At 33.5% G+C, this 16,888-nt stretch overlaps 2 protein-coding genes across 2 annotated transcripts; both read left to right on the top strand.

Annotated features, from left to right (window-relative positions):
- Nucleotides 1-652: 652 nt before the first annotated feature.
- Nucleotides 653-4,192, top strand: LOC101221718 (probable methyltransferase PMT23). The gene is made up of 8 exons (XM_004148128.3): nt 653-1,165; nt 1,335-1,484; nt 1,689-1,959; nt 2,065-2,175; nt 2,264-2,435; nt 2,546-2,800; nt 3,148-3,342; nt 3,713-4,192. Exons 1-8 carry the CDS (start codon nt 731-733, stop codon nt 3,894-3,896), a joined length of 1,773 nt encoding a protein of 590 aa, XP_004148176.1. The 5' UTR covers nt 653-730; the 3' UTR covers nt 3,897-4,192.
- Nucleotides 4,193-9,195: 5,003 nt separating this feature from the next.
- On the top strand, nt 9,196-15,214 carry LOC101206467 (sister chromatid cohesion 1 protein 1). The gene is made up of 20 exons (XM_031886222.1): nt 9,196-9,389; nt 9,571-9,639; nt 9,729-9,787; nt 9,887-9,931; nt 10,039-10,058; nt 10,168-10,244; nt 10,778-10,871; nt 11,195-11,270; nt 11,370-11,448; nt 11,697-11,809; nt 12,382-12,464; nt 12,551-12,697; nt 12,924-13,092; nt 13,179-13,261; nt 13,355-13,535; nt 13,651-13,729; nt 13,840-13,973; nt 14,066-14,159; nt 14,263-14,375; nt 14,861-15,214. Exons 1-20 carry the CDS (start codon nt 9,337-9,339, stop codon nt 14,941-14,943), a joined length of 1,851 nt encoding a protein of 616 aa, XP_031742082.1. The 5' UTR covers nt 9,196-9,336; the 3' UTR covers nt 14,944-15,214.
- The last annotated feature ends 1,674 nt before the right edge of the window (nt 15,215-16,888 follow it).

The following is a 16,888-nucleotide window of genomic DNA, read 5'->3' as shown; positions in this document are numbered from 1 at the left end:
TTATAAATTGATCTTTGTTCTAAATTTTATAAAAAAAAAAATGGAAGAAGAAAATTGGCTAAAAGAGAATAGTGGAAATATTAATATTGGAAAGAAATACATATTTAAATGTTTTTTTTAAAGACAATAAATATTTGAATGTTAAGTTAAAATTAAAATAAAGTATATAAATTAGGAGAAAAATAAATAAATATATGACGTCCTTTTCAAGAACCAACCAATGTTAATACTTATAAAAATGGGATTAACAGTGTTGTCCTTTGTCGGTGCCAAATTTATATATATATATATATATATATATATATATATATAAAGAAATTTCATTAAATTTGACCAATAAATTTCTTTGTAATGGTGACATTAATTTAAAAACTAAATTATTAGAAACAAATATGCAAATTTAATATTAAAATCATTTGACGACTTGTAACTATTTGTTATTGTACTTTAAATTTTGATAAAAATGTATTTAGTTTATAAGAAATAAATAGATTATATAAGGTAGAAATAGATAATTTTTGGAGTGGGTAGTAAGTGTAAAGGGGTGGAGGGCTCCACAGCAATAGAAAAGATGAGTAGGGAGCAGTGTAGGATATTAATTTCTCGTTCCCAAAATTATAAAAAAATTTATAACGACATTTCGAATCCGTAAAATGATTGCCGCGTCCTTCTCTCTATATCCCACTTTCCTTTCTCTCTGATCCAAATTTCTCAAACCTTCTTTTCATCAATGGCCATTTCTCTCCCAACCTTCTTCCAAGAACGAAAATTCCCATTTCTCTTCACTCTCTCTCTCCTCCTCGTTTGCTTCCTCTTCCTCTTCTTCACCGATTCTCTTACTCTCAACCCTCTCGTTCGTACTTATTCCTCTCTTCGATCCCCTTCGTCTTCTTCTTCTCCTACAACACATGCGGTTCATCTCAACCCATCTTCATCGGATTTCTCTTCTTCTTTCGCCCACACTCTCACTTGGAAGCTCTGTGATGGCTCTGTCGCCGTCGATTTCATTCCCTGTTTGGATAATTCCAAGGCGATCAAGGCTTTGCAGTCCAGGAAACACATGGAGCATCGTGAACGTCATTGCCCCCGTCCCAGTCCACGCTGTTTGATCCCTCTTCCTCTTGCTTATAAGGTCCCGGTTCCCTGGCCCAAGAGTAGGGACATGGTGAGCAGCTTCATTCTTTGCACAAGGTTTGTTGATGATCTTGTATTTTGTTAGGGGATTTTTTTTTTTTTTTTTTGTTCTCTTCAAATTGGGCGACTTTTGTGATTGTGTTGTTGGGAAATTGTTAATGTGATGATTTTTGATTTTTTTGAAAACTCTTCTGTTGTAGATTTGGTATGATAATGTTCCTCATCCCAAGCTTGTGGAATATAAGAAAGATCAGCATTGGGTTGTTAAGGTGGGGGAGTATCTTAACTTTCCTGGAGGTGGTACACAATTCAAGGATGGAGTTGATCGTTACATTAACTTCATTCAGGAGGTGCTTTTTTCTCTTATTTCTTCATTGAGTTCATCTATTGATGTATTGTGTTATACATTGACTAGGTGATCGTAAGATAATATTTATATGGTGGTTTAGGATATTCCAGTTTAGTAATTTATCTAGTCTGTACATCTTGTTGTGCCAGTACAATTTTGCATGGATCTCGGTTTGATTTATATCACGCAATTGAATTTGGAACAGACCTTATCGGATATCAAATGGGGGGAAAACATTAGAGTTATTCTAGATGTTGGTTGTGGTGTTGCTAGCTTTGGTGGCTATTTACTGCAGAAGAATGTTCTTGCTATGTCATTTGCCCCTAAGGATGAACATGAAGCACAGATACAATTTGCTTTAGAACGGGGAATTCCTGCTACTCTCTCAGTCATTGGAACTCAGAGGTTGACGTTTCCAGACAATGCATATGATTTGATACATTGTGCACGTTGCAGGGTGCACTGGGATGCAGATGGTAGTATTTGATAAATTGAGTTTTTTTTTTTTTTTGTCATTAGAAATCAACTGATTTCTTTTGGATATCTTGACCTTCTTATGGAAATTTTGGTAAAAATTGTAGGTGGAAAACCATTATTGGAGCTAAACAGGATTCTCAGGCCTGGAGGATATTTCATATGGTCTGCTACACCAGTTTATCGTGACGACGAAAGAGACAAGAATGTTTGGAATGGTTTGTGTTTTTGTTACGATATCTGTATTTTAGTTTCACATAACTTGTAAACGACCTTTTCAAGATTGTTTCAATTGATAACTTACAGCAATGGTGTTGCTAACGAAGTCCATGTGCTGGAAGGTTGTGAAAAAGACCTCTGATTCATCTGGGGTTGGTCTTGTTATATATCAAAAGCCCACCTCAACATCCTGCTATGAAGAACGTAGCGAAAATGACCCTCCTATATGTGATGAAAAGAACAAGAGAAATAACTCTTGGTATTTTCTGGAAATTCTTCTTACGTGTCTCTACTCTTCTATTTTGGCAGCAACAGGATGAAGTTGCTGAATTTATGTTTATTTTGTTTTTTTTTTTTTTGTTCTGACAGGTATGCACCCCTGACTAGATGTATTTCCCAGCTTCCAGTTGATAACAAAGGCCAATATTTTAATTGGCCTTCGCCATGGCCACAGAGACTAACTAGCAAACCTCCTAGATTGTCAGTTGAACCAAGTGCCGAGGAGAAATTCTTGGAGGATACCAAACAATGGTCTACTGTTGTGTCAGATGTATATCTAGATAAGATTGGAGTAAACTGGTCAACCGTCCGAAACGTGCTGGATATGAATGCTGGCTATGGAGGGTAAAGCATATAAAAATAATGAATATAAGCATTGAGTTCCTTTCTGATCTGTAGTTTGGTGAACTTGCTGTGTCGAGTCTTCTTTATTCTATGGCAGACAGGAAGAAGCCCTTGTCTAGATAATCTAGTATGATCCCGATATAGGACCGTTTGGATTGTATACACTTTTTTTGCGCTTATATAAGCGCTCAGTCAATTCACACACCCCTTAGCTTCTTTTTTTTTAATTATTCTACTGTGGAAAAGGACCAGACTGTTCAAATCAGTCCAAATCTTATCAGCCAGTGTTCTTTTATTCTATTTAATAAGTAAAATTAAACAACTTTTATAATCTCCCTAATTTTCAGGTTTGCAGCTGCATTGATTGATCTACCACTATGGGTTATGAATGTCGTCCCCATAGATGAACCAGACACCTTGTCCATCATTTTTGATCGAGGATTGATCGGGCTCTACCACGATTGGTGCGAATCCTTCAACACCTACCCTCGAACCTATGATCTGCTACATTCCAGTTTTCTCTTCACATCTCTAAAGAAAAGGTAAGATATCATATATATAGTGCCAGTACACTCATCCTAGCACATCTCTACAGAAAATTTCTAGATCGATAGGCTGAAACGGTGAAGTTAAATGAAATTTGATATTCTGAATACTCTCCATTATGGATTTGGAATCAACGAGGAAGTTGTAGAGGTTCAAACTTAGATTTGCTTGTTTGGGTATCCAGTTAAATTACACTGCACATTCACAAATCACAAGTTTAAACCAATAGAGTTAAGCTGTTAGGGTACATACAATCTTTTACACATATTCTTGACACCCTGTAATACATAAATATGAACATGAACACTGTTCTAGTTATTATACCTTTTCATTTCTAAGCATCCACGACTTTGATTATCTTTCCAGATGCGACGTTGTAGCTACGGTTGTGGAGATGGATAGAATATTGAGGCCAGGCGGATATGTTTTGATTCGGGACAACATGGAGGCAATAAAGGTGCTTGGTTCTATCTTTCACTCACTTCAGTGGTCAGTTTCTGTTTATCAAGATCAGCTTCTTGTTGGAAAAAAGGGATTCTGGCGGCCATAGGCTTCCTCCTACGATCTGAAGAACAGATAGTTTGATAAATTTTATTTCTTTCCTCAGTTTTCTTTTAAACTTCTCCATTTCAATTGTAAAAGAAAATACGTATAAGCATGAGAGATATTGCAGAGCCTGCAGTGATTGCATTGGAGGTTAGTATCTTGGAGTTTGTAATGATGCATTAATATTATTTCTATAGTTTCTTTGAATAGATGCTGAATAATTTTAGAAAATTCTTTCTGATGTGATTCTTGTTCCTGTTTATGTATGATGGGTTATAAAATATAGTAGTAATTTGGGCATTTCTTCATCATTCATGTTAGAATTTCATATTTTTTAACTAATTGAGTTGTGTTCATGTTGTGTGATTATTAAAGTTTTCTTTTAAGTCATATTGTTTGATTGTTTGAGTTGAAAGTTTCATCGAAATTTGACGAGAACCTAGGAAAAAGAAAAATGTCTATATTATTAAATTGGACTTTATTCTGTATGGTTCAAAGAAAATTAGAATCTAGTTCCAAATGGAAACTATAGTGTAATTGATGCATCATATCGATAAATACAAAAATAAATGCATCCAATGCTAGATCAGAAATTTTATATAGGAACGCTATATAATAAAAACACTAAAAAAATGTTTAGAAAATATTAATAGCTTCATAGATTAATTCATTTAATACGTTTTACAATTGTTCTGTGCGACTTTTCATGTTTTGAATTTGATCCCTCATAAGTTTATTATCTAACATATTCAATAAATCTTTCTCAATATAAGCTATAAGACATTCGTTCATCCATTGATCTTTCATTCACACGCAACCGAGTTTCACAATATTCATAGTAGAAAATGTTTTCTTTTACGGTAGTTGTAGCAACTAGTAAAATCAATGCAAATGTGAGCAACCAATAAATTAATGGGCAAACCTTATATCTTTTCGTAATGACCATTTTCACTACAAGATTAATTATGGTTTTTAGTTCAAAAACTCTGAATGCATATCAATAGTGTAATAGTATCCCATTTTTCTAGTAGTGTCAAGCATAGAGAGTTCAATAGCTAAAAAGTCTCTTGGATAACTAAGCAAGTTGGCTAAGTTTTTGTCTATCAAATGCAGCTAATGAATTACTCGGATTCAAATAGGCCACACAGAGAAGCAATTTAGTACTTGTTTCAATAAAATGATTATGTCGAAATTTATGTTCTAAAACTCATAGTTTTTTGTTTAAAATTACTAAACCTCGAGGTTGAGAGAAGCCATCGTCTTCCTCGTGCATGCACTTAGGCTTCCATTTCTTATGGTTTCTTTTTTCCTTTTTTTTATGAGTGTTGTTTCTTTTTCCATGCTTTTGATAGAAGTGCAAATTTTTTTGAATGAAATTTGATTGTCTTCCTCTTCGAAGAGTCACTACTATCCATCCTTCGTGATCCTCTTCGTCAAGTTCATATTTTTTTTAGAGTTTTTCGTCACGATCTCTTGTTGGAATCGAACAACTATAAGCTCAAAGGTCCCAAACTTGATTAAGTTTTCCCTTTTATCATAAAACGGTATTGGTGGTGGAACAAATTTATCACCACCGTAACATGATTTGTCTAAGCTACTCCATCAATATCCAACTCAATCTTCTTTTCACGAGCTAACTTTAGAATTACCTCTTTTAACACAAAGAATTCCCAATTGAATGGCTAATAAACGAACAAATGATACTTGCAGTAGTTAGGATAATCTATTTTTTCTGTTTGTTCCAGTTGTTTGCTCTTCCACAGTGGAATAAGTTGTTTTTTTAGCAGCGGCTTTAACATGTATACAACATGTGAGTCAGGAAATGGACAAATTTTTTCTTGTCTTTCTTTAAAAGCTGGATGTTGCTTCTCACCACTGTTATGCTTTCTTTCAACTTTTGTTTCTTTTTCTTTAGAGAAAGATTTCAATGGAGTCGCATAAACAACCACAAATTCTTTTGTGACACTTTTCACGATCTTTTCAGTGTCATTGGCTTCATTTTTGTCATTCTTCATTTTTTGGAACCAAGAAAACTTTTGCTCCACTGTTGGCAATGCTCAGCTTCATATTATGGACTCGAGTTGTCAACTCTTTAAACATGCAGGGTTTTATTCCCTGCAAGATGTAAAGAAGCTTCTTGTGCACGCCTTGGGTGCACATGATCTCAACTACAGACAATTCAATGAGTTTATTTTACAATCTAAATCCAGAGCTCTCAATCGGGTTATGTAGTCAATGAGTGGCTCTCCCTTCGGTTGTTTGGTATTTGTCAGCTCCATCATGTTGATGATGCACTTAGTGTTATAAAAGGAGTTAAAGAACTCTCTTTTCGGCTGTTTCTAGCTATCAATCGCTTACGGCTCCATATCGATATACCACTTAAAAACATTTCCTTACAAGCTTCAAACAAACTGCCTGACTAGTTGGTCTTCACCACTTCCTTCATTTGTGTATGGCTTGACAAAATGAGCAATGTCTTGTTAGGGATTACTCATTCTATCGAACTGTTGTAACTTTGGAGGTTGGTATACCCAATAAACATTCTCAGGTCATTGATTCCTTTGGTTTATAGCTTTGAGTACATCAAAAAAGTTTGTGACGACCTTCATACTAAGCCCTTATAGAGCTTGTGATCATATCCTACAGTTTATAGCTCGATTCAATAGTTTCACGAGCCTTCATTTGATCTCTCAAGGCAGCGATTTAATGATCTCACTCCTTGACAACTTTCATTACGAAATCTATTTCCTCTCCATCTCTGTCGTGGTTGTCTAAACTATTATATCTGCATCATGATAAACACTACTTCAATGTGTGATTTTTTCTCTGATAGATCAAAAGTAGGAGCAAAGTTTTTTAACAAAGGATTCTCTCTACTGAAGATCCTGCCTTCAAGAGATTTCATAAGTTGTCAGCTTTTCTTAGTGAGGATAGAACCTTGTCCTTGATTTTGATGATATTCTTTGAGTGACTTTGGATGATTGGTCTAATGTAAACATCGCTTGCGACAGTAACTTTAGATGTGACTTTCTTGGGTGTCCTTTGTTAACTTGTTGATTTAGATGACAAAAGAGAGATTAGAGTTAGAGATGTCCCACTAGACGTGTCAATTTTTTCGTACAAGGTTTCGGAAAAAATGTGTCGTGTGGAGTTTAACTTATGTTTATGTTGTGTTTGTGTTTATTTCATGTGATGTGGTTCAATTTTTAATACTTGATGCTTTGACAATCTCTTGGTTGAATGCATATACTTGATATATGGAAGTAAAGCGCTTATTGTTCTTGAAGTTGGAGTCTTGGAAGAATATTTGTATCTCCAAAGAACTTGAGCTTTAAGAAGTGATTCAACCTTTAAGTTGTCTGGGAGAATTTACCTCTAGACTCAACTTCTCTATTTAGAGAGTTCTCAGATGGGTTTGTTGCTAGAGCTCAGTTGGCCTATGGATCTGACCTTCAAGCGGCCTAACCATATGCACTTGGGCTTTATTTAGCATTTAGGCTAAACTAAGTTTTTTTTTTTTTTTTTTTCAATTAGACTTTAGTTCAAATAAATAATATTTAATTTAACCAAATTAAATAACTTGATCCAACCGTCATGATAAAAACACATGGCTTTATCAATTGTCAAATTTATGTCTTCAATTTTATTTTTGAGATACATGACAAACTTTCAATTAGTCCTAAATTCAATTATTTATGATTTCGTTATTAATTTAGTAAATGACATTACAATTTGTGATTGGTCCAAAATTTCTCATTCAACACACATATTTTCTTATTAATTAAATTATAGGCTACATTACAAAAAATGTCCCTGAAATTTATAGTTTGTAATACGCCTAAACTTTTAAAAGTTTAAAAAATGCCCTTAAACTTTAAAAAATGATTAAAGAAATACCACTACCATTAATTTTGGATGGAAATCGTTAAAGTTCTATATAAGAAATACTCCTAAACTATTGAAAAGTTTCATAATTTTCCTTAAACTTAAAAGTTACCCCTTAACTTATGCTATCTCTACATGTCACTGCATCCCAAGCATCATTTTATTACAATGTTAACCAATGAACAAGTGAACATGCTCACATAGCCAACATAAGCTTAGTTCAACCGACACATGTATGTACTTGTGGACAAGAGGTTCCGAGTTCAAATCTCCACCCATGCATTTATTACAATATCTTTTCACACACGCACAAAAAAAAATAAAAAAAGGCATGTCCACATAGCCCTTACGTTTTCACCTTGCACCCTACCACTCATTGAGAATGGTGCAGACCACCCCATCCCTCCGTAAGTACTCTAAGAGGAACCTCTAAATTGAATTGATCTAGAGTTTTATCGAGCCATCACCCGTATTGAAGACCACTCAATTACGAACCTTAGCACAACAACACCACTTTGAATCTTTCCATCATAGCTTGCTCATCATGGTCTTGCACCTAGTTGAAGTGATCTAAAGGCATCCAACCATTCTTACAACACATCAAATAAACAATATTAGTGTAGGAAAAAAGCTGTGTCAAATGGCCTTAGCCACTCAACATTTTTAAAACAAATGTGTTGTCATTTCCACCTGGCTATAGTTCAATATCCTTAGTAGCCAAATTCGCCATCATCAACGGTCAAGATCTTAATACAAATCAATTTAAATAATAATTTGTTTTAGAATAAATTTAAAATCACTTTTAGTCTCTGACCTTTCGTAAAAGCAACAGTCTCTAAACTTTAATTTATAACAATTTAAACTCTTAATTTTTTTATAATTTAATAATAAACCAGATTATATTTGAGACTGTGGTAACACTAACCAAAGATGGACTATTATATGAAATAAATGATTGTTTGGGTAAATTTGAGCTTTAACATGAAAAAGTAGTTAATAATGGCTTTAACTATAATGATTGAATTATTTAATTTTTTATATTAAATTGAAATTAGTTATTTATTTAAAATTTTTATAGCCCGTGAATGTAATATTTTAAATATTTTGCCTCAAATAATTTTCCAAAGTTTTTATCCGCCTAATGACAAAAATATATATATATATATATATTAGTATTCAAAAAGAAAAAAGAAAAAAAGCAACGGAAGCATCTAGCAATGATAATCTCACATATAGATTCACATAAAACTTCATGTTTCCTTTCAAAATTTGAAGCTATGGTTGTCTTAATTATGGGTAGCACACAAATTGTTATGCCTCCCAAGTAAGTTTATCCCCCTCAGCATCGTCCATGCATATAGTTATAGCTCTCACTACCTATGGCGCGCACAATTCGTTACTTATTACCCTTTCCCCAACCAAACCAAACTCCACTTCATTTCTTCTTCTTCTTCTTCTTCTTCTTCTTCTTCTTCTTCCTCTTCCTCTTCTTCTTCTTCCACCTTCTCTTTCAGGAGTTTCAAGCTCCAACAACACCTAAACCCACAGTTTCATCCACAATGTTTTACTCCCATCACCTTCTAGCTCGCAAAGCTCCTCTTGGCCAAATCTGGTAATTATTCCTTTTTCAATCTGAATCATAACTACGAATCAATCCAAATGCCATTTCTCTGCTTCTTCTAGTTTCTTGTTTAAGTTACTTCAGAGTAGTTGTGGATGTTTTTTATGCATCCATACATTTTTGTTTGTTTCTTTATGTTATCTGCTATTTTGTGTTTCTATATTTTTCGAAGGATGGCTGCGACAATGCACGCCAAGATTAATCGGAGGAAGCTCGATAACTTGAACATAATCAAAATTTGGTAATGGAGAAAACAGAAGATGATGGAGTTAAGTTTGTTTTTATTTTCGAGTGTTTCTTTAGTTTTGACTTTTCTGCTGGCTTTTGTAGTGAGGAGATTTTGAATCCTTCGGTTCCGATGGCTCTAAGACTCTCGGGGATTCTTATGGGTAATCGTTCTTCCAGTTCTTTCTTATTTTTCCAGATTTTTAATGCTCTGTTTTTCATTTCAGTGACGGATTTGTGTTTGTCTGCTTCGTTATTCTCAGGTGGCGTTGTCATTGTTTATGAACGGAAAGTTAAAATTCTTTACGGTAATCTTCTGGTTACTCTTTTTATGAAGGAATGTATTGATTTAATGTTTGAACGCTGTCTCTGAAGGATTGCGCATTTGTTTTTTCTTCTTGCTCTTTTATCACAGAGGATGTAACTCGCCTTCTGGTAATTACTCAATTCTGAGTTCTATCGATAGAGTACCGTTTGGTTTTGTGTCTTCTTATTTCTATTGAATAAGTTGACTCGCTTTGTTTTCTGGAATTGATTTTCTCAGATTGAGATAAACGAAGCATGGAAAGTGAAAGCAGCTCCAGAGCCCACCGCCCTTCCCAAAGGAAAATCTCTGGCCAAGTCCGTCTCTACCTACCTTCTCTTAACAGTAATGCATGATCATTTAATTATTGATTTACTTAGAAAATGAATGCGTCTGCATTTGAGAATATGAATAGTTTGAACAATGGTCCGGGTTGCTTCCCGGTCAAAAAATAAGATGGGTCCTTGCGGATTAAGAGAGTTATTTTGGATTGGAGTTTATTTAGTTAGGATTTTAGTATTTCCATAGTCTAAAGTAAGATGAGCTTGGGGTATTAAGAATATGGTTTTGGATCTGAATATTTCTCATTATGACTTTCATTTGTCCACATTCCAAAATAATTAAGATAACTTGTCTTTATTATTTTTTTTTTCCTTTCAATATGTTCTTCATATGTTCACTGTCCAAAATGTAATTTGAGATTGAGAAAGGTTGAGAGTGTGATTTCGGCTCAATTGTATGTTAACAAATGCTCACAGCTCAATATAAGATGAGTATACGGTCGGTTAAGAAGGTTATCTTGATTCTGAATTTATTTTGTTACAATTTATATCTTTCCACATGTATTCAGGAAGGAGGCTATTACTAGGCCTGAGAAGGATCCGAACGACATTTCCTACAACACTTCTCCAATGAAGTTTCAACAAACCGCATTTTTTAGTATGGTAAGTTGTAGAAGAGAAGGGGTTACTTTGGTTTCATCAATTTACAGAAAGATATAAATTTCAAGTGTCCAGAGCACTTTAATGTGGAATTGGGAGATTTTAAGCCTAATAAGTTGCGTTAAGATTGATTTACGAGAAAGACAAGCATAGAATAAACTTGTTGGATATTGGCTTTGAAGGCAACTGATTTATTTTGGCAATTATCGTCACACTATTTTGCATGTTCTTTGAAACAAACTATAGGAGTTTGGCAATTTATTTCTGGCTAGTTTTTAGTTTTTCAATTACCAATTGTTCATTGATAGATTTTTCTGCGTTTGTAGCGGCTTGACAGTGTGGATGAACCCTATATCAACGATAAAACAGTGGAAGATGACCCATCACAAAACTTCCATCAAAGTTTTATTCCGTCCCCTTGAACTCATTTTCTGCATAACTATTAAATTCATGATGCGTTCTACTTCTACCTACTAATGATCTCGGTTGTTCTTTGGCCAGCTGATGCTGAAAATATAACCTTAATTGAGCGTTTTGATATGTATCAATCAAAGACAAGTACATTTGATCGGTTTGAAAGGTGAATTCTTTACTTGTATGGACAGAACTTTGCAGTTATCGATATAATTTCTGTACTACCTTCCTCTTGCTCAAAAACTTGAGCCATAAAACTTATGTGTTAATTGGAGCTCGTAACATACACCATTCCAAATTCATGAAGCTCTCTCTTGCTCTATAGTGATAATTCAACTCGTTATTTGAAATGCTTGTGAGGTGAAATGGTAAGCAAAGAACCAACAACGTCAACTTCTTGTGCTGGATTTATAGATTTGATATTGAAGAGGACGGGGATACACAACCAGATTTTGCATCTGTAGATCAAACACAAATTCCAGCTACTGTTAGACCTCCCCCTCCTCCTCCAGACAAGTATCCAGAAGGTAATATACATTATCATGATTTGGCATTTAAAAGGCTCTCAACTGCACCATGTATGTATTCCACATTCATAACTATATGAACATTCATTTTTAAGTTAAATCTTCTAAATGTTAATGTCAAACTATGAATTTTTACTTCGGGAGAAATGAAATAAATGTGATGATATTAACGTTTCATGCATTTGTTTTTTCATCACAACATCCTAGAAATGTGAATATCTACAAACTCATACTTCAGGGATGAGAACTTATAAATAGCCTCCACTCTCCTTCTTTTCTTATCTCTCGGTATCTTCTTTTTCTTCTTATTTTTAGTATCTTTTCCAGATCAGATTCTACTATATTTACACTTGATGAAAAAATAGATCAGACTGGTCGATGGAAACTTAGTACTAAGTAGCCTCTTGCTAAAACAGACTACTCTATTAATCTTTTCAGAAAAGAAAATTGCTATGATTCATCCTACCACACTCCAAAACTCGATTTAACTTGCTACTACACTCCAAACGAACTTTCATCATCAAATGCCAATTTTAGAAGATATTTCACGTTATGAATTCTCTTACGTTTAGGCCCTCCTGATGCTGAAGTCCAGGACCAACATCTTGAACACATTGTTGATCAGCCGGCCGAGGAATCCAAGGAACTTAGACAGGTATTCTACTAGTTTGCTTGATAAAGAGTAATTAATTATACATTGTAGGCTTAATCGGTCAATGGAGTATATCCATTCGACATTAGGTGGAGCAGGTGGCAAGAAAAAGGAAAGCAAAAAGAACAGCAGCCTCTTTGATGGACTATGAACAGACCATCATTCCTGGACACATATACCAATCTTGGCTAAAAGATGTCTCGGATCTGATCTCTAGAAGAAGAAGAAAGAGAAAGGTTCTTAGTCTTCAATCTGTAGATTTAGATAATGAGCACACTTTTTAACTATTATCTTGAAAATTTTACTCGAATAAGAGTGTTCTTGAAGATTGACTGCCACAATGTATCTTAGATACTTATTTTGAACGGACAGAGTGATGTCTGTGATAAGATTGATATTACACAAGATAACAAAAACTACCATTAAGTTAATAAAATAAAGAAGTTTCATGTTCTTTTGTAGCAACGGACAGGTCCAATGTTCACTAAGAAGATAGCCACTCTCATGGACCTTCCTCCTGTGGTGTTAAGTGAACGCTTATTCACAGAGGGAAGTAGGGAAGCCTACTATCCAGCTCCTCTCCTAGAGTTATGGATGAGAAGTATCCGCCAACCCCCTGACTCACCTTCTGGTTAGTATTATTATTACTCGTAACTAGACATTTCCATTGAAAATTTATATTGCGGGAAAAAGGAATTTGACCATTTATTTCTGCAGAGAGGAGTTCTACACCATTACCTCCCGAGCCATCTGTGTTCTCACCGCCAGAGAGAGTAAACTTTTCAGAACATATGAATTTTGTAAGCCGTTTAACCAACTTCTACAGATTTATTTTGAATGTTGGAAGAATATAATCTTATTCCTTACGAATTATTTAAATGCAAACTATGAAGCCTTTTGAAGATCATTACAGTGGAGTTGGTTCTCAGTCGTTTGGAAGTTCCATGGAGAAGCTAATGACCGGACAAGTCAATGGTGGTGCCGAGATCCCTCTGGAAGAACTTGGACCCAACATCATGGATAATGTTATGGAGATGGCTGAAAGAAATCAAATGGGTACACCTGGAAATTCCGGTATGTTTTCTTCATCTCAGCTAAAACAGATAACATTCACTTCCGCCTCCATGGTAAGAACTTTTGAGATTGTCATGACTTGTTTTAGAAACATATGGTCTCTCTATATAAACAGGATTTGGAGTGAGGTCAGTTTCAAGCTCAGCATCTGAACATGATGTGCTATCAAAAAATTCAGGGACTGATTCTTTACGGTTAGTAGTACGAAAGCTTCAAGACATTCCCTTTTGAACCCAAAACACAAATTATTTTTTATTTAGGAAAAACTCAATAACACTATGATTGATGTGTTAACGATCAATAGGTTCAACAAGAAAAGATCTTATTCTTCATCGAAACGAAGTAGCGGAGGCCTCGAACCTGTAGCTGAGGAGAATCCATGGTCTCATCACTCTGATCCAAATTTCAAGTTAGCGAGGTTGTCTGAAAATGATCCAGGTAAGTAAAAAACAGTTACCTATTTGGGATCGTTTCTCTATCTAGTTGAACTCTACTCACTACTTGCTATAATTGATAATTTGCTTTCACAGATTTATTGGAAGAAACTGCACTGACCCAAACTCAACTTACTCAAGCTGCTATCAAGTATCCTCCTGCTGACAAGATAACTGATTCCATTCGAATGTAAATTCTCTTTTTGTTTTGGTATGAAGTGTGTATTTTAGTTGTTTCATCATAGATTCCTAAAAAAAAGTTTGTCTCCCTCTGGACCATTGTAATGATGAAGGCAAATGAAGGCACATTTCGATACGCCAGGAGCCGCATCAACAGAATCTCTAAACAATTTGGCCGCTGGAATGAACCGCAAAGCAGCTGCTATGCTCTTCTATCAAACTTGCGGTATATTTTCTTCCTTTGTGCTTTTTCTTGGCTCTTCTCGTTTATCTTTAGAAAGTCCCAAGTCTTTTTGGTTGTTGGTTAAATCTTTTAATAGATTTTCTAAGGGATAGAAGTATCTTTTTTAACTCTAACTTAAGCTGAAAGCAAAACATTACGAGGGTTCGAACACATATCATCTTCTTCTCGCATCATGTTAAATTATGATCTAAAAGTTTAAGTTGATGGGTTATGGTAAATTTAATTATACCAACACTTTAACATTTGTTTATCATGCTAAACAAAATCATCTCAGGTAGAAAAAAATATCAATACATGATTAGAAGACATTTTAGAAGAAGATGTAATCCGAAAATCATAAATAGAAAAATGAAAATTTTAAAATTTAAATAGCAGAAGACTACCATAATAGTTTGATACTATGCTCATATGATGTTATTACCCATAAGAAATCAATCTTAAAATGACTTTATTCTTTCTTTACACAGTTCTAGCTTCAAGTGATTACTTAAAGGTTAACCAACAAGTTCCATTTGGAGATATTTTCATCTCTAAAGGTACAAAAATGTGAAGGAGTGAGGTCAGCATCTTAAACTTACTAAAGCCACCATCACACACTTACACACATATATATTCTACCAATACATTTTTTACTAAAATAGCATCTTGTTTGTCATTTATATATAGACCAAAAGAATTATAGGGTTTATATAGCCTTAAATTTGAGAATTGCAAAAGTAGATTAAGAAAAAGCCAGAAACAGTACCAAATGTAATTATATAATATCCATTCTCCTTCCCTAGCTTGTGGAATGAAATTTATTATATAATCTACTATATGCTTTCCAGGGTTATTGCTTCTCATTAGATTTAGTTAATTTCATACCAAATTAGATATACTTAGATTAATACTACCTAGAAGTATAATAACAAATTTCAATAGTTAAAATTAAGCTCTCAAACTTGTAAATGTTAAAACCAAGGCCTTGAGAGTCTAATTTCTACTATCATTTTAACTTTAAGTGTCCAATTTTAACTAGTGTCAAAGTTTGAAGGTAAAATTTTTACAATTAAAAGTTGAAAATATAATATTAACCTAACTTTTTCACCTTATCCTGTTAAAAATAATAAAAAGGTATGTATGCATTTGGTAAAATATTAGTTTCTCTAGATTTTTTTGTTTTAAAACTCCAGATTGTTAATTATGAACTAACTTGATATGCTTTATACTTTCCAGAAACTAATCAGAAAATTTAGTTAACATTGAAAGACTAAAAATAAGACTTTGGGAACCACTATTTGTCATTTACAAATTGATTACAACTTTGAAAATGCAGTCTACTATTATGTAAAGTTATATACTTACCAAATAAATTTTAGTTTGTCATATAATGTTTCTGTTCCTTTAAGACGTTGGAATCTTCACTCCACAGTTCACATTTTATTAAACCAAAAGAAAAACTTAAAGTCAATTTTATTAAAGAAAATGTTGCATAGTACAGAACTATGGTGCCTTTAGAGATAGAGAATTGATATTGTATAAATAATTAAATACGTTAAATATAAATTTTCCTTAATTAGATTTCGACGACTTTGTACTTAGTCATGGAAATGTATATTCTTACAGAAGAAAAAACCACAAGTGATAATGGATTTATCTGTTTCTTGCAAATATAATTTGGTTTTTAACATATATTATTTAAGATAATAGAGTTTTATAAGTTTGATAAAAATTATTGATCTAACTTAGTTGTACATGATTAAGCATTAAATTTAAATTTTGGTAGAGGTGGCTTGTTAACTACTCATTTACAACTCATTTTATTCTCCAAAATACATAATTTAATAATTTTTTTATAATAGTGACAAATTATATGAGGTGCATGTGCATGCATATACTTCACCATAAATGCTAACTTTCTTCAATTTCAACACTTTAATCTCTCATTGCATTTCAATCTCAACTTACACAAAAGGGAAATTTACTTTCCTCTTTTACCTTTTTTTTTTTTTTTCATTTTCTTCAATTCCTATCAACATCAATATGAATCTTGAGATTATATTTAAGAAAATGTTCAATTAAGGAAATTAATTAGTGGCTTTGTTTTCTTCTTCTAAAAAATACATTTCAAGATCAAATAAATATGAATGCAACAAATATATATAGTTTAGTGCTAACAAATATAGTAATTACAATCTCGAAACTCCCATACCATACAATTATTTTGAACTAGGGAGAAAAAAATACAAATATAGCCTTTATAATTAAAAAATTTATCAGTCATAACAAACATTATTTCATTGAGATATTGATGTTTGTATATTAAATAATTATTGATTATCTACTTGGATCACTTCGCTATATTGGTAACTTTTTTAGTTTAACTCTCGAGTATGTGTATGTATATATGTATTAAAGAAACTCACTTCATAAAACCCCTAAACAATAGCATTGTATGTCCGGCTCGAAAAGTTAACAAGTTCGATTTTTCTAAAATATTTCGAATGAAAAGAAAA

Source organism: Cucumis sativus, chromosome 5 (genome assembly GCF_000004075.3).
Source record: "Cucumis sativus cultivar 9930 chromosome 5, Cucumber_9930_V3, whole genome shotgun sequence".
Classification (NCBI taxonomy): domain Eukaryota; kingdom Viridiplantae; phylum Streptophyta; class Magnoliopsida; order Cucurbitales; family Cucurbitaceae; genus Cucumis; species Cucumis sativus.
The sequence above is the reverse complement of the archived record's forward strand: the minus strand, read 5'-3'. Positions and strand labels throughout refer to the sequence as shown.